Source organism: Taudactylus pleione, unplaced genomic scaffold (assembly GCF_031769625.1).
Source record: "Taudactylus pleione unplaced genomic scaffold, aTauple2 ptg000040l, whole genome shotgun sequence".
Taxonomy (NCBI): domain Eukaryota; kingdom Metazoa; phylum Chordata; class Amphibia; order Anura; family Myobatrachidae; genus Taudactylus; species Taudactylus pleione.
Genome location: NW_028284442.1, coordinates 13,593,361 through 13,612,225, shown reverse-complemented (window position 1 = coordinate 13,612,225; position 18,865 = coordinate 13,593,361). Strand labels below are relative to the sequence as shown.

General features: G+C 41.6%; 1 protein-coding gene across 1 annotated transcript in view; it reads left to right on the top strand.

Moving 5' to 3' along the window:
• The window catches only part of KITLG (KIT ligand), a 69,703-nt gene that overhangs the window by 22,897 nt on the left and 27,941 nt on the right, over window positions 1-18,865 (top strand). The window contains exon 2 of the mRNA XM_088453809.1: window positions 7,129-7,230. Coding sequence (XP_088309935.1) covers window positions 7,129-7,230 — 102 coding nt within the window. The remainder of the gene's footprint in view (window positions 1-7,128; window positions 7,231-18,865) is intronic.

Genomic DNA, 18,865 nt, shown 5'->3' with positions numbered 1-18,865 from the left:
AGTAATATTATGATATTACGAGAAGACTGTAAAACTCCAATGGAGTTCATAATTTTTATGAGATGATTGCCTATATTATGAATACATAATTACAGGCTGGATTATACGAACAAGAAAATAAGTATTCAAATTCTGTAAGTGGCAGAAGTCATATATAGATGGTGTAGGGTTCCTATCGCTAGTCCAATAATCCAGTATCAGTGTATTTTTTTCCACATTGTAATGTAAGGATGTAGAAAGCAACACATTTTTCCATAGCACTGTATAATTAGATTACTCAGGTTTATATGCCTTCTCACCAGTGTTGGTAGTACACAAGAGGTTTGGTCATTAATATGAAACAAAATATGGATATAACTCTGCCTTTACTATATACAATATCTATCCCTTTAAAGTCCAATGCAAAGATTTCCCAAGTGCCTCCATTGCCATCCATGTACTTTGAGTTTTGTATTGTACATTGGAAATAACCTAATATAACATATGAGGTCAGGGTGGTGCATTATTAGTCTTCTTTATCAGCTGATCTATATCTTAATAAAACTCTGCAGACGTTGCTGGACCTCAGTCAGAGTATAGCTGCCAGTATTTCATTGTAATTTCCAGAAACACTTTGATGCTGGGTGTACATAACTAAGGGGCAGATTCAATTAGGAAGCTCTATGGAGCCAAATGCAAGGTTTTCCTGTACTTACAACCTGTTTACTATGGAATCTGTCTCTAATACCCCGTTCAGACATGAGCTGGGGCTTCATCATGGCACCGAGCTGGGTTTTTGAACACAACTTCAACCCGTGTCTCAGCTAGGGATCCCTTTTCACACTACACCTTGGACCTGTGAAATTCCCAGGACGACTCCATTCACACCGAATACTTGTCTGCTCTGGCACTCAATGTGAGTCATTGAACGCGAACGCTTTTTTCAGCTCACAATGATGAGCTCACGAAAACTGGGTGATGATTTCCATCCATCACCCGAGTTACTACTCAGTAGCCCGGAGCTCCTGAGTTACTACTCAGGAGCCCTCAGTAGCCTGGAGCATTTGTTTACAGTTTCACATGAGACTGATTCAATTGCTGACACTGTGCTACATTGCACAGTGTAATTTCAGAAGGAGAAGGGTGATTCATCTTCATTCCAGTGAGCCATAGTGTCAGAAACAGTGTCTGCTTCACTGTCATGTGCTCTGATGCCCACAGATAAGGTCATCGGCAAGTGCCCCAAACAGCCAATTAAGTATTTTCAGCGCAACCCGGGTCTAAAAACCAGGTTCACAATAGGTTGGTCCCAGGAATAACCCTGGTACCTAGCAGGGTCGCAGACCCGGGGCATCTGATCTGGGTCAGGTCTGTTCACACATAGCCAAGACCTGGGTCGAGACGCAAGTCCTGGCAATATCCCTGGTTGAAAGGCTATGTTTGAAATGTGTATAAATTAGATGTAATTTTATGAATTTTAAATACTCCTATATAATGCATATAACCTATAAATACTGGAGAAAAAGACTAGGGGCCAAATGTAATAGGGTGAGAGTTTAGAAAATGTGAGAGTTTAGCAGTAAAACTCTCACACTAATACATTGATCAAGTTGTATTTTCAATACAGAAAACACCTGGATGAGAGATTAAATCTTGAGAGTTTTTTGAATCTGAAAAACATGCAAACATGTTCTGTGACTTTATTACATTGGCTGAGTTTAAACATGTGACAGTTTTCTCTCACATTTTCTAAACTCTCACCCTATTACATTTGGCCCTTGGTCAGTAGAACAGATCATAGTACTTTTGGTCCTTATTGAAAAGTTGGACAAATCTTCAAAAGCCTGGACCATGCCTCTGGGACAAATCGCAAACCATTTAATAATGCCAATATGCTGTACAGTACTAGAGATTACACACGTTTCCAAATCTGGTTTACAAAATATTTGTATGGCCTTAAATGATCCCAGATCTACACAAACAACATAACATAACAGAATACATCACTATAATTAGGAATTCGCAATTAGAGGGGGTGATTCAGTTTAGGATGGAATTGCAAAGCTGCACCCAGGAAGCTTTGCAATTCCGTCCTTGCTAATATGCAAATGCAGCGGGAGGTGTATGACACACCCTGCTGCATTTGCGATCCCAGCACTGTGACTGAGGTCGCAGGCTGGGATCCAATAGTTGCAATGGTGTACAGCGCCAGGGCACCGGCCAGTTAAGTAAGCCTCAGCTTACTCAGGCTAGCCGGCTTGCCAGGCCAGGAAACAGCATCCGTCAACGCAGCCCATGGCCTTGCCATGCCTGGAAAACAGGGCAGCCATGCCCCCGTTTCCGGAAACGCTGTCTGTCCCTGCCCCTTAAATACATACTTGCAATGCTGAATCAGCCACAGAGTTTGGAAATACAGAATCAGAATAAGTCAGTGGTTTAGTTGCAATTCCATGTATAATATACACTTCCATGTATTATTTACTCATATATATATATATATATACATATATACACATGTATATATATATGTGTGTCTGTGTGCGTGTATGTACTTATAGCAAGAGGTCTTTACATATAGAGGCTTAAATGCTAGTAGGCTAACAGACTAAAAGTCATAAGGATAATAGTCTCACATATATACACTCAAGTGCAAGAAAAACTGAGACAGTAGCTTCCATTCCCAGTACATGCCTCCACACCCCTGCACTAAATGGTATCTTCCATAATTGAAGTACTGTACATTGGCAGATATTTCTACAATCCATTTTCATATAATTTGCAGTGAAGATGGCAGCGTATTCAACCCCTTAATTGGCCATTTTTTTTTATTTAATTAAGCTTAGAATATATTTAAAAAAATATTTAACTGAAAAAATATGCCTAGGAGGTGTTTTGCATTCTCCCCCATGTTCACAGGCCCCATTGTAAACTTACTTATCACCCCCAGTGTCTATAGATCCCCCAGCAGCAACAGATCCCTAGTTGCAATTCTCTCCACCCCTCTGGGGGTGATCGATTCTCATTAGGTGTCCATAGGTCCCCTCTGTTTTAGCACCCCTACCCATGTGTCACTATTTGGGGGGAATTCAATTGCTTTTGCGCACCTGTAGCTAACATCTAAAATGACAGGAGCTATTCAATTGCTTGTGCCACTGGGTGCGTGTGTCGCGGGTGCCCATTAGTTATCACGGATTTCTGTTTGCAGCCTCCTAAGCTGTAAACAGAAATCTGACCAAAGTATGGCTTTTGGGTGACTTAACAGCATTGCGTCCAGCTTTTGGGTGCCTTAACTGTCTCTTTAGGTTGGATTAGCCCATTTACGCAGCTAGTGCCTGCATTTTGGACGTGACATCCGCGATACTGTGATATTATAATCCGCCCGTGGCAAAATATTATCCCCCACATTACCCTCTACCCCCCATGTTATTGCCCCTCTCCCCAAACCTAATGCAGAGCATAGCGGAGGGTGGGTAAGGGGGAGTCAATGGTCAGTCCCCCTTGCTGAAACTGAGCTCTACCCCAGGTAAATGACGCACATGTACTCGGCCACCCACATGATGGATAAGAGAGAAAAATCAGGGAGGAAAATCTTAGCAAAGATTGAAACATCAGATCTTTGAGACAGCTTGTTGCTCAAATTATTTCTGCACTACAAAGTATGTGGAGTGCCACCCCAGTGTGCTGCTTTGGATCATTACCAGTTTGTCTGGTGTAGGGATAGGCGCCCAGGACATTGGCAAACTATACATAAGATGGAGCACCTTAAATACAGTATTTGTGTACATTGAGATCTAGTGCCACACTCCTATGGCTATTGTAAAATCTGGTTCCCTCCAAAATACAACATATCAGTGGTGGTATAGATACAATTGTTCGAATGGAGGCATCGAATAAAAAATGACATAAACCAGTGGCTTTTGAAACCAACGTTTTGATGTGTTGACAACATTTTCGTCAGGGTGCTCAGTATATACCTTTTATACCAGGGCTCGACAAATCCCGGGGGCCAGGTCGCCATGGCTACCAGATTTTGCTGCCTGGCTACTAGATTTTGCAGTGAGGGAGGAAGCAGATCCTCATCAGCTCCGGCGGAGATTCGTGCCATAGTATTGCGGTGTTCATATCATGCACAGGAGTGCATGTGCTGAGTGTCGCCTGCGGTGACTGCTGTGCCTCTGTTCGTCCCAGCCAGTACTGACTACTCCTCTCCATCCTGGTCTGCTCTAATCCCTGCTGTCTGTCCCAGTCTTCGCTGATCCTCCTGTACGTCCCGGCTGTCTACTGTCTCCTATCTCCTGCTGCCTGGAGCTCTCCGTTAGTAGGGTCTATACGTGGCCAGGGATTGCGGAGCGGCTTCAGAGGGATAGTGGTGTGACCACGAGGGGACCTCGTAATGTTCTACTTTCTGGCACCATTATTTTAAGTGAAATGTGGTCCGTTATTACTGGAGGGTGGGGTGTGGAGCAGGGGAGCTGTGCAGAGCAGTGATACCATTTTACTGTATCCATTCAACTGTGACCATTTTAGTATAGTGTGTATAACAGTTGCATAACACACAGAGCTGTGCTCCTTACACACTCCTGTAATTTTTTGGGGGGGCGGTGGTCTGGCTCCTACACTGTCATCCTGGCTCCTAGATTTTAGAAAAATTTGTCAAGCCTTGTTTTACACTGTATTGTAAACCACCAAGACAATGGCCCAGTCATTAAGACTGCACCTCTTTCTTGGTATGAACACCACTTTTAATCAAGCTCTACACTATTGGCAGCACAAAATTGGTTCTGTTGGCAGATATTCTGAATTTGTAGAAAAAAGTCATATGAAATTAATATAGAAATATGCAACAGATTGTATAAAACGTGGGGGCTTGCTGTATGCATCCATTTTGCCTGGGTCTCCTCTAGTTATTACAGCCTGAGGGTGTGATTGAGGCTTGTGATTGGGATCACACCCCCTCTTAAACTAGTGAATGGAATTGATTCTATGTTACAGAACTGGCTGAGTTCTTGGGAAAAAAAGGCCAGCAGGACACCAGCTAAATTGATAAAATGTCATCTACTAGATGGTTGTGTAGCTTTAAAGAAATGTTTTTAGTATGTAAAAGTGAAATCTGAACAGCTCTGCTCAGCTGTACGTATCAAATGGCAATGATACTGAAACCATGTGCCCTGTTTTCATTGAACCTACGCAGGTATGTCTGCAGTTCTAAAATAATACTGCAAATGCAAACAATAATTTGCATCATGCTTGCTCCATTAAATGAAAGTGATATTTTATTTTTACACCATGTTTTACTATGCAGGTAGTCAAATAAGCTGAAAGGCTAAGCTTTTTTTTTTTACGTTTTGGGCGGAATCAAGTAATATAAAATATCAAATGCTATTTATCTGTGCTCCATCAATCCAGTGAGTTTATGTTACTCTAGAGCAACTAATATCAAATATGAAAGGATATGAGCATAATAAATTACACATTTACACATATATGTATTTAACACAATATACATGAGGGAGAAATAATAATAAAAACTATTGTGCAATGAGTGTGACAAGCTTTTAATATTTTATTTTTAAAACAGAATAATAATAAAGTACTTTTTACGTTCTTTATGATACAATCTTTTTTTGTAGTGTTTACAGTCTTTACAATCTTTTCTACAAATTAATATTTTTATCATGACATGACCTCAGAGGTTACAAGTACTTTCAGTCAAGTCTAGCAGAATGGAATGATGATGTGATTAACGTTTTGTTACATTACATGTATGTACAATCCCAATACAAATACATAATGATAATTCATCAATAAAGTAAATGGCTTATATATAAGAAAGGTGAAAATAGTCACGTCCGTACTGAAATACCATACACATCACTGTGTGTATCCTGTCTACGCAGAGAGAAAATATTTCCTCCGGGTCTTACCAGTTTCATTCCACTTGAATGGCTGCAAGCCATGTTTATTCGTACGCAGTACAGCATTCCTTTCCTAGATAAGGTGCTCACTCATCTTTCATCTTGCTAACTCAAGAAATTTGTGGACTAAACTTGAATTTGCAGTTGTCTCCAGCTCAGTAGAATGTATGTACATTAGCAGAATTAAGTAAAATTACCTGACACCCACAATGTAGATATTATGATTTTCATCTTGCTAACTCAAGAAAATTGTGGACTAAACTTGAATTTTCAGTTGTCTCCAACTCAGTAGAATGTACGTACAGTAGCAGAATTAAGTCAAATTACCTGACACCCACAATGTAGATATTATGATTGCAATTACTTGCAGCCACTTGGAATTGTATCACTTTGTTTTTGCCTAAGCTCTAATGAAAGTAAAACTACTGAATAAAACATATAAGCAGAAGTGAATGATTGAGAATAAAATGACACTATTTAGGAATGACAGAGATTAATTATATTGTACATGCTATTGTTAGTGAACTCATTGGAATAAGACCTAGACAAACATAATTAGCTTAATTTGTTTGGACACCTGTGAATTCTAGTTCAGATGCTTCTGAGGTGAACAGTCCACAACTCGCCCAGGAGCTGTAAAGAAAGTTTGTTTTATCTCTAACCTGAGATAGGTAAAGTGTTGTGTGAATAATTTGAGGGTTTAATCTGTGAGGGCATAAATGTGTCTGGCTAATTCACAATGACACCAATATTGATCATAGTTGCCGACTTCGCGGGCCATCCCTTATGGAAATCATGGAAGGGGAGTTGTAGGGTCTATTGCATAATCACAGCCCCGGCCTTGCTGCAAAATGCCGCAATTTACAGCACTTGCAGCAGGAGCTTTGGCCACGATAATGCGATTCACAGGTAATCGCGTCTACAAGGCCCAACCTAATTTATTGCAGAAGTAAACTGGTTATGAGAGGGTTCTCAAGCAAAATTCTACAGTTTATCGCACATTCTAGGAATGTAGGTAATTATGATATTAATACAAGCGTATATAATCTAGGAGGACCTAAATGTGACTTTTTTCTGTCAGGATAATTCATATTGACATCAGTGTTGATACAAACATATATCATAACTATTCAGCAGACCTTGCTGTGTTGATATCTCTGCAAAATAATCTTATTTTACATTCACAGTGTATTATGATCTAATCATTGACTTTGTTTTATGTGTTTCCTCATAGACTTGGATTATCACATGTATTTATCTTCAGCTACTTTTAATTTGCTTTGGAAGTCCGTGCAGTAATCCCGTCACTGATGCTGTGAATGACATTGAAAAACTGGTAGGGCTAATTTTATTTCATACATTTTTTCATAGTGTTCGTTAAAAACTATATTATTAGGGAGAGATGTACTAAGCCAGATAGAGCACCAACCAATCAGCTCCTAACTGTCACTTTACTTTGCGTTTGAAAAATTACGTGAGCTGATTAGCTGGTACTGTATCTCTCTCCACTTTTTCTCTCTTCAAGGCTTAGTACATCTCCCCCTTTTTGTCTTAAATACGATAACATATATTAGCTCATAATATAATTTTTTTTTTCTGGGGTCTTAAATAAGGTGTATGGTATAGTAATAGAACTATTGTTGCTCCATCCTCTGTATTTGGGAAAGCCTCTACCCCAGCAGACATAAAACTAATGTGACAAGAGATTTTCCTTGGATAAAATGAATCCTTTCTATCCTAGTATCAGCAAAGGATCTCTAGTTCCTATTATGTAATAGTTTTGACTGGCTGTAAAGGTAAATTTCAGATCATTCTTCAAAGGCCAATGTGTTTCCTGTTACACCACTTTATAATGTGCATGTAATATAATGTGCAGTATTGTAAAGTACCCACCCCAAATACGTTTTATAGTACATGCAAAATGCAAATTGTTGGAATTTCAAAAGCTCAGTAAAAAGGACTTTGCTGTGTCCTTAGGGGCCCTAACTAGCTACACCACCTTCAGCAAACAAGGATATCAAAGAGAATTGAAATAAAGTTTCAGCCACCTAAAAAATACACAAAAATAGAATAACGTTCTATAAAGTGTCATTACATCATACCTGTACAGTTAATTTATTAGTATCAGATGGCTGAATGATAAGTTGCAACATAGGGGATTTTATTTTATTTAGTATAATAAACTTTATTGAACTTTGTTCTAAAGCTATACCAAAAATATTTCCTGAAAAATGTTAACGTGATCCTTTCCCTGTTAAGTGGACCTGTCACCCTGTCACCCAAGTTAATTGCTGTACTTGCTCTAGTTGACTTTTCGTTCCTGGTACATAGCTACAAGGCAGTCTGTTTCACTAAGCTGCTAAAATGTCACTTCAAACTTTCCCCATCAGTCTTATTTGCTTTGAACAACTAGCCTTTGTTAAATAATGATTGCTGAAACAATCACAAATACTTACTTAAGTACACTGCAAATTCAAAGGTGACAGAAAATATTTAAAGATTTAAAGATTTATATAATAACAAGTTGGACAGTTTACTTTGTTTCATCAAGAACTGATGCATTAAATTGCAAAAGGAGTCCGTCTGGCTTTGCACCAAGCTATGCCATCACCTACTTTTCTGCACAGTGGAGTAAGACCTGGGTGCCCATTTATCAAAGTGTATTTGAGGTTTACCTCAAATATTAAGTATCCCCCGTATGTATCTCTGATACCTGCTGTGATCCCTCCATTACCGCTGGCAGCCGCCTCCCCCATAGGTTTCTATGGGATATGGTATGCTGCCAAATTTACCAATATCCAGAATAAAATGCATTCCAGATATTGTCCCCCGCAGCTAACGCCATCTGAAGATGGCATTAGCTGCTGAAGCCTATGGGCGACACCGCGCATAATTAGCCGGCGGAATGATCTGCTGGAACCCTCCCCGGCTATGGCGGCTATGCATGTGCAGTTCGCGGGACTTCATAGCCATCCCTGCACTGGCTGCAGCCCGTGTCCCTGCATGTCCCGGATGATACATCCAGCCGGTATGATCGCATTTTGCAATGCGATCATGGGCGTTACTGTCATGCCCTGATCGCGTTGCAAAAGTGATCATTGATAAATGGGGGCCCTGGTCACTTTAAAATACATTGACAAGCAACCAACAATCTACATTGTTTGGTAAAAAGTATAATTTCTACAACAGTATGTGCTTACGTGTGCCTATTGCTGAATGATGCAAATACTAGGAAGTGTGTTATGCTAACATTCTGCACAGGCTATACACACCGTAGGTTTGTATATCTTCCCTTTGCCATGTATATATATTCGGAAACTCTAAACACCGGCCATGTTCCTAGTGAAGTGTTTATCACGCTCTCAGCAACAATGACATTAGACACATCCCAGTCAATAAGCAAAACCCATAGCTGGTATATAAAGAATGAATTGTTGCACATAAGATTCGCTGGAAGACATTGAGAGGAGATAAGGGCCATGTGAAACAGATATAGAAGCAGTGCTGTGCTAGTGAAAGGCTTCGTATTTTTATTTTTAGCAAAGCTAGATTTAGTTCTGTCTCGTGAATATTATACATTTATTCTCAATCTTTCCATAGACAATTCCAAATGGTCAATAAAAAGGTTCAATATGCATGTATTAATTATGCACTTATCTTTCTCTACTACTTTTATTCAATGTGTTGACATAAAGAACCCTAACACAGCTTTTGAATATGATATCATGTTTGTCTCACTCTGAGGTTTCTTTTGATACTCTCATTTAGTCGATGATAACTTAGCAACACATTGCCACATTTTGGGATGTACAGAGGTTAATTCACATGTTGGCCCTTGACGTAATGTGATATTCTTGCACATAAAAGTCAAATATGTAGACTCAATTGCCTTTAACATATTTGATGACAGGTACCATTTAAAATGACTATAACTAGGTTAATTACAGCTTAAATGTGTGAGATTACTTTTGTTTATCACCTATAGAAAAACATCACTCATAACTTCCTTTGTCAAATACATATTACTAATTTCACTTTTTCCTGACTTTTAAAAAACATCTAATTTTATAATTGCTGGTAAATATTTGTTCAATGGTTTATTTGCATTGTTAAGTGAATAATTAGTAATTAGCTTATTTATATACAATAAGTATGTGTTTTGTATCAGTCACAGGTATGGGAGGCCATGTATGTATTCTGCACTAAGGCCCAAATGTATTTACCAAAACCCATGGGCCATTGTTTTCTTCCTTAAATTATAGGTTGATGACCTTCTGATCTGTTTACTAATCTTGAGGTTCTAAGTCACGCTTTTTGGCTTCATTAAAATTATTCTAGGCTAATTAACACAGCTGCATAGTCTCCCAGAATGTCCATGAGCCTCCTGAATTTCTAGAAGTTCTCCCACACTCCAAGGAAATTAGACCAACCGCCCTGATCCTGTCACTAGGGAAGTGAGTAGTCTGGGGTCATAATTAAGCTGTTTGTGGTGAATTGTGCCATTAAGGATATGTTCCCCTGCACAATACTTCAAATTCCTCTGTTATCAGTGTTTTTGTGCTCTTATTGTGCTGCGGCCTTGCTCCTCAGCCCAGTGTGAACTCCCAAAAGCTGGGAGGTATCATGTGTGTGTTTGTGAGAATTACAAAACCAATTTGATTAACTATGGGGAGTACTAAGTACACTAGGGTATAAACAAACATTTAGGGGCACATGTATCAAAGCTTGATGTGAGATAAAATTGTGAGATATATATCACCAACCAATCAGCTTCTAACTTACATTTTGCAGGCTGTGTATAAGAAATTATAGTTTGGAGCTGATTGGTTGGTGATATATATTTCACAATTTTATCTCACATCAAGCTTTGATACATGTGCCCCTAAATTCAGTAACTACTATGTCTGTTTTAAAGTCATATATGTAACAATCATACTATTTGCAGTTAAAACCGAAAATACTCCACCAACACGCTGAGCACACCCTAAAACTAACAGAAAACAGGATTGATGTTTTTATTAGTTGCTGCTGCCAGCAGGCTAAGCCCTCCAAATCCCCCAAAAAACAACACAAAAAAAGGGGAAAGGAGTGATAATGTGCCTGTCCAGTAAAAACAGCACATAATATTATAGAAAACAAATTATATAAAATAACATTTATTAAACACATTAAAAAAAGACAATATAAAATAACCTTTTATACAACAACACACTCATATATTCTTAATGTGGCAGGGATAATCATTAACCACATTTCTTAAAATCAGTGTAGTACACAATCTGTAACACAGCACTTAATTTGGTTTATGGGTATAAATTGTACTTCAATTTGAATCCTCTGATTTTGTGTATTGCAGGTATGTCATAGTGTTAAAGATATTACAATAGCTCATTGGTTTCCAAACTCGGTCCTCAAGGCACCCTAACAGTCCAGGTTTTAAGAATATCCATACTTAAGCACATGTGACTTGATTAGTACTTAAGTCAGTTTGATTATACTAAATGTGCACAACATGGATATCCTTAAAACCTTGACCGTCAGGGTGCCTTGAGGACCGAGTTTGGAAAACCCTGCAATAGCTCATAGTTTTCTTGAAGCACAGATGTGCTTATTTTTTCTGACAAAGATATGAGACATAAAACATAAAGGGGTCTATTTATTAAGCAGTGTTAGGAGACAGAGTGAAAAGTGTTAAGAAAGTGATAAGGCGCCAGCCAATCAGCTCCCAACTGTCATCTCACAGGCTGTGTTTGAAAAATGACAGTTGGGAGCTGATTGGCTGGCACCTTATCACTTTCTTATCACTTTTCACTCTGTCTCCTAACACTGCTTAGTAAATAGACCCCAAAGTGTTGTTAGGGTTATGTTTTTATACCAGTTTGTTAAAACAGAAGTGTCGATAGTAACAGCCTGTGAAAACTCAGGAAACCTTAAATGCATAGAGACATACTAACATATCAGACTTCAAGCAGGCAGGTTTTAATGAATGGCAGAGATGTATTTGTTTTATGTCTCCTTTACCTATACCAGCAAACGTGCAATTTCTAATTGCAATCAACATGTTAGTATTTTAACTTTAGTCATTATATCTATCACCTCTATATACTTTGCAACGAACACCACCATTAGGCATATTCTGCACAGAAGAGGGAGGGCACAAATACATGCATTATTTATTTATTTATTTTTAAAAAGGAAAAATAAATTAAATAAAAAAATGACCTCTACTCAGGGGCTATATTTATTTATAATGGGTAACGGGGGGGCCCACACCGCACACCCAGCACCCATACTTTTTTTTTTATACTTACCTCTCCAAAGTCCCGCGGAGTAGCGCTACACAAAACACCTGGAAAGTGGCCGCCGCGGCCATTTTCCAGCTTTTAATGCATGCATAGTAGCCTACGGGCACACTTTAGTTCTCGGAGACTACTGCAGTTGTCAGTTCACTGACGGCAGCTGGGGAGAAAGGAGGGGGCTCCCCGGACGGAGAGTGAAAACGGGCCCCCTCCTCTCTTAATGCGCCCCTGTCTCTACTCTGTAGCTATGTTTAACTATCAGCTTTTTAATTTGCAACTGTAGAAGCAGCCTTTTTTGTTACATACAGTAGCAGGACTTTATCCTAAATTTTTTCCATTAGGAATGTTGGGAGCTATTCATAAGATTTCAGCCTTTCAATTTGCTACAAACAGCGGCTTCACCAAAACATGTCTGAGTTATTTCACAGTGCTCAATTGCTGTCACTTGTCCCCAGTGAATTTATAGGATACAGAATTTTTAATGGATTCGGCAAATGGCTGTCTCTAGTGTGTGTACAAGACAAGTGCAGTATGTGTGTAAATAAAGCTTTTTCACAAAGCTGCTACAAAAAGTCACCTAGCTATCAAAATCATTTGGCATCCCTATTGAATAAATATGTTTTAGGACCTAGCTCTGTCAGCCATTTGTTTGCATCCACTCTGCAAGCGTTGCCAGAATTTATTATAAAGAATAGCACAATAAACAGCATTGCAAACACAAATTCATATTGAAGGTAGTGGAGCCAAAACCTTAATCCTGAAATTTGGCTCTCATTTGTAACTGTCATGAATGCAATGTGTTTAATAGCTATTGCTCAAACAGCTTCTTTATATGCTTGATTGACTGTAAGTACAAAAATAAACTCTTTTTTTTTAATCCATTACAAAATCATATCAATTTAAGTTTAAAGTTTTGGGGTGTGATTCAATTGTTTTCCCCTGCGGCTGTTACTAATGGGCGCTCAACGGAGCAATTCAATTGTTGCTCTGTTCGGGCACAAAGGCGGATGATGCACACATTTCTGCTCTAAAACTCAGCGGGATGAGCGCCAATCAACAGTACGGTGCCCTAACCAGGATTTTAGATGGGTTTAGCCACTTTATATTGCAATACACTGTGTATTTTGGGGCTTCAAGCACAATAATTAATGGGTGCCCAAAAACATTTAAATTGCTTCGTCTAGCGCCCAATAATCAGCCCAATTGAATTTCCCTCATAATGTTTGTTTAAATAATGAGTTTATAATGAGCCATAACTGCCTATTCCTTTGTAATGTCCAGAGACTGCTGCAGTTTGGGGTCATTCCCTGACTCCCAAAAGAGTAAACCAGCCTCTGGGCTCCTCCAAGTTCTCTGGACTCGATGGTGCGATTCATGTGATTTACATAATTGTGGCTCCACACCCCATTTCCCAGTGCTGTAATTAATGGCAATGCACAGCAGGCCCAGGGTTTGGGATCACACAATTCGCTCTCGATGGACCATGCACCTCCCTCCTGGGACTCTTCCTCCGGCCCAGGTAAAAAGTAGGCAAATATGTGATAAGCTGTGAGCAGAGACTATATAGATATGGATGTTACTTCACCTATAACCCTATCCTCCAAATAACTAATGCTGGGTACACACTGGCCGATATATTGGCCGATCAATTGATCCGCCAATATATCGTGCCCCAGTCGGCCAGTGTGTACAGACGATATGTCTGTGAACAACGTCGTTCACAGACATATCGCATTGGCTGTGCTGCACAGCCAATGAACAGATATGTCTGCAGACATATCTGTCCAACGGCAAGTGTGTACGGGCGATCAGATGATCGCCCATACACAGGGGGGCCGAGAGAGAGACGGGAGCCGCGAGTGGGTACTACTTACTCGGGTCCGGCACAGCTCCCCATCCACAGCAGCCCAGCACACGCTGCTGTGTGCTGGGCTGCACTGGGAGACTGTATGAGGCTGCGAAGGGGGCGTGGCCACGCCTTCTGCAATTAGGCCACGCCCCTACCTGTCCCCAGTCCGTCCCGACCCGCTGCAGCATGCAGATGATGGTTGTTCAGTGTGTATGAACGACCATCATCTGCAGCAGAGGCGTCACTAGGGTTGGTGTCACCAGGTACTGTACTGCACAGTGACACCCCCCCTCCCCCAACCAAAATAAAAATTCGGGACCAATGACAGGTGCACCCGGGTAGCAGTGCTTAAAGTGGTCCTGGTGGGACAACCCCCCCTTTCTCGGCGATCTATCAATAAAAGGACAGCATGCGCCTCAGGCGTGTGGCGCAAAAAAGGGGTGTGATCTCGAAAGAAAGGGGCATGGTCATACAATACTATCCCAAATTCAAATTATGCCACACAGTAGCACAATCTTATCCACATCACACCGCACATAGTGCCCCTGAATCACATTACACCATAAAGTAGTGTCCCTTATTTATGTTCTGACACACAGTAGTGCCTATTTTACACAATGACCACATTATTGACCCTTATACACAATGCCCACAGTAGTGCCCCTTATACAATGGCCACAGTAGTAGTGCCCCTTATTCACTGCCACCTGTAGTAGTGCCCCTTATGCAATGCCCCCAGTAGCAGTGTTCCTATGCAATGCCCCCAGTAGTAGTGCCCCTTATGCAATGCCCCCTGTAGCTGTGCCCATTATGCAGTTCCCCCTTTCGTAGTGCCCCTTTATGCACTGCCCCCTGTTTTATAGCCCTTTATGCAATGCCTCCTGTATTAAAGCCCCTTACGCTGTGCTCCTTATGCCGTGCCCCCAGTAGTGCTCCTTATACAATACCCACCGGAGCTCCTCTTATGCAGTGCCCCCACTAGTGCCTCCAGACAGTAGTGTCCTTATACTGTACCCCCAGTAGAGCTCTTATGCAGTGGCCCTTTTACAATACCCCCAGGAGCTCCCCTTATGCAGTGTCCCCTGTAGTGCCCTTATACAGTACTCCCAGTAGTGCTCTTATGCAATGCCCCCAGTAGTGACCCTTATACAATGCCCAGCCCCAGGAGCTCCCCTTATGCAGTGCCCCCAGACAGTAGTGCCCTTATACTGTGCCCCCAGTTGTACCCCACAGCAGTGCCCTTATACTGTGCCCCCATACAGTAACCCCAGTAACGCCCCTTATGCTGTGCCACCCTCCCCTGTGCAATATTACTTACCTCTCTTCACGATGTCCGGGCGCGCATCTCCTTCTTCTTCTCCCTCTGGCGTGCCGCATGCTTGATGACGTCACCTCGGCCGGCGTCCAGAGCTACACACAGGCACAGAGAGATTCTCTGTGCTCTGTGTCTGTGTGTGGCGCTGGACGCCGGCCGCGGTGAGAGTGACTCCAGGCAGCAGCGGCGGGGTGCGGTGGTGCCGGGGAAGGGAATGCAGATGGGGTGTGGCCCGCAGGGGTGTGTGTGCTGCTCTTTGGTGTCACTCCCTTGAAGGGTGACACCCGGTGCGGGCTGCACCCCCCGCATCCCCCTTGTGACGCCACTGATCTGCAGATATATCTGTCAGGTGTGTACCCACCTTTACTTTAACAGGTCCAGGTTAAATGATAATTTAAGTGAGATAGAAGAACAATTGAGATATAAAAGAACAGTTGACTAATGTTAACTGAATACACAAACCGTAGTACTTCAGCAACAATTTACTTTGTATTTTAGTTTTGTGCTTAGTCACACACAAACACAGGGTCACATGGATTTACCTCAAGACCATTATGGCTAAGGGGGAGATGTATCAAACAGTGGAAAAAGATAACGTACCAACCAATCAGCTTGTAACTGTCATTTTCAACACTCTCTAAACTGGCAATTAGGAGCTGACTGGTTGGTACATTATCTCTCTCTACTTTAACTCTCTCCAAGCTTTGATAAAGCAGCCCCATGGCCTGTAAACAGGCAGTTAAAAGCTGATTGGTTGGTACTTGATCTCTCTCCAAGGTCTTACTTGCCAACTCTCCCTCATTGTCAGGGAGACTCCCTGAGATAGTAGCAATCTCCCTGTCTCCCTGAAGAGTTTAGCAATCTCCCTCATTTGATCCTTAACCCCATTATGAAGCTATTATATTAAAAAACAGAGATATATACATTCAAATGGGATCATTAGTGTCATTTCCTTGCATTGGTTATTATAAGGCACAATGGTCCCTATAAATTTCTGCAAAGTATTAGTGTGTTTTCATCAACAAACAGATCTTACTAACTGCTTTTGGGCTGGTTTACATTTGGATGTAAGTCAGGTTTAGGACACGCCTCTCAGATTTATCAGTACACGCCCATCACATATATGACACTCCTCTCAGATGTAGCAGTACACGCCCACTGTAACACGCGCTCATAGGTGCTGCTTTCACAATCTCCCTGAAATGCTTTTTCAAAAGTAGGCAAGTATGTCCAAGGTTTGATACATCCCCTGCAGTCTTAAGGTCTCCCGCCTAGGCTGCACACACAGAGTTGGCAAAGGGCAATGCTGCACATACAGTTGAGGGGAACGAGACCACACTTAACCCCTCTTGGACACCCAGTCACTGTCTTCCTGCCCACTATCCAAATCAGATGGCCTATGAATGGTTGCTGGAAGTAGATCTGGGTAGTTTATTGGCGCCCTTACACACAAATTATGTGTAATTACTGTATGTTATCTATTTGAATATGTACCTTTATTTTGTTTGGGTGGAGTTAATACATTCCGATAATTTGCTATCTATGCCCATCTCTGTAGCTGTAACCAGCCTATGGCAAGAAAACAAATATTTTATCAGTACATATTGGACCTCATTCAGAGGCGGTCGTTAGTTGCAAGCGGTCTCTCTGAATCAGGGCGGCCGCTTGCATCCTGAACGACCGCCTCCTTGTCGATCGCTAAGCTGTGGGTTGACACCCACATCTCTAGTGACCGACATGGGTGATGGTCGCGATGGTCATCGGGGCTTACGACCAGACCCTAAGGTTGGGTCTGGGCACTCGTAAGCTACAGGGAGCTTCCTGCTCTGATCAAGCAAGAAGCTGCCCACTGACATCAGCAATGATGTCAGTGGAGCCGCCCCCAAACGGCAAGCGTTCCGGCGGGAACGCCTCCGTTTGGGCAGGCACTCCCCCTGCCCACCTCCCAAACGAGGCGAGCTGTCATTCACCAGCGACAGCTCGCCCCCATCTGTTGCGAGACCCCTAGCGACGGAGCGTCCTTCGCTAGCCGGGTCTCGCGTATTACTTTTGAACAACAGTCCAACTTGGTTTTAGTAGGAGAGTGTTGAGTATTGCTGGGGTAAGTATCTGATAGTTTTACATTTGGGTTTAGAAACTTTAGATTCCAGTTTACAGTGATGAGTAGCTGGCTGGAAATAATTCTTATCAATATTCCAGGGAATTGTGGTTCCCACTAATACATCCACTCTGAATAGTTTATTAATGTGGTCTGTCACTAGTTTTAAATCACTACAGTGATAGCATCTGTTATAGCAAAGTATACTATGCTAAAACATTGTATACAAATGAAAGCTGTGTTGGATTACCGGCATTGCCCACTCCAGTTACTGCAGTATTGTAGTAATGCACTTTTTAAAAATGATGCTAGGGACATTTTGCAAATGCATCTACGTGTGTTGTGGGTGGTACCGTCTAAATGGACCTTCATACACTATAAACCCTCTCATGACAAGTTTTTTTAACTTGCTTTTGTCATATTTTAAACTTCCTTAAATATTAACTTAGTAAGTCCAGAAAATATGATAATAAAAACAGAATTGCACTGTACATCTTCTGGGACAAAGATTTAAAGAGACACATTTTTAAAATCTGGGCCTGTCATATCTCTGCCAATCTCACCACTTGGGGTCGAACCTGCCTGCATTACAGCGCCAACTAGCGCTGGCTTTCTAGTTCTAGTGATATTTGCATAGATGTATCGTTATTGACTGAAATTTATATACTGTACTGTATTGTTTTTGGGGTGTGATATGTATTACATATCCTCCTTCTTTTGTCGGACAGCCGCTTTGTCGGACAGTGGCTGTCCGACAAAGGAGGAAATCCTGATCGTCCTAAAGGTAAGTATATACTAACCTATCCCCCCTAACCCTAACCCTCTTTAGGGGAGCCTAACCCTAACCTTCCCCCCTGTGCCTAACCCTAACCCCCTCTAAGTGCCTAACCCTAACCCTCCCTCACCCCTAGCCTAACCCTAACCTCCCAGGGGGGTGCCTAACCCTAAGTCCCCCCCGGGAGCCCTAAACCTAACCCTTCCACCCCCCCCCCCCGCGGCTATCCGCTGCGGCGCCCGGCATCCACTCGATCGGGATGCCGGGCTCTGGTCTCTCCACATCGGGCAAATTACAGGCATCTACATTTAGACGCCTGCATTCGGCCCTAGTCGGGATAAAGCCGTCTGGAAGCCGGCGGTCAGCATTTAGACCGTCGGGTTCCAGACTACATCCCTTGTTTTTGTCCTATTATGTTTGCCTTGTATGTTTGCATTCCCGTTGTACAATGCTGCAGACTCCATATGGTGCCCTATGTATAAAGGATAACAATAATATAATGAAGGATCACCAATGAGAAAAACAGTCCTTACTTCTTATTCCATTTGTCTTCTTTATTGAAATCTCTATTATAACAACATGTTTGAATTAACTTATTGCATCTATCTGCTACAAGCAGTTTTCTCCAGCACATA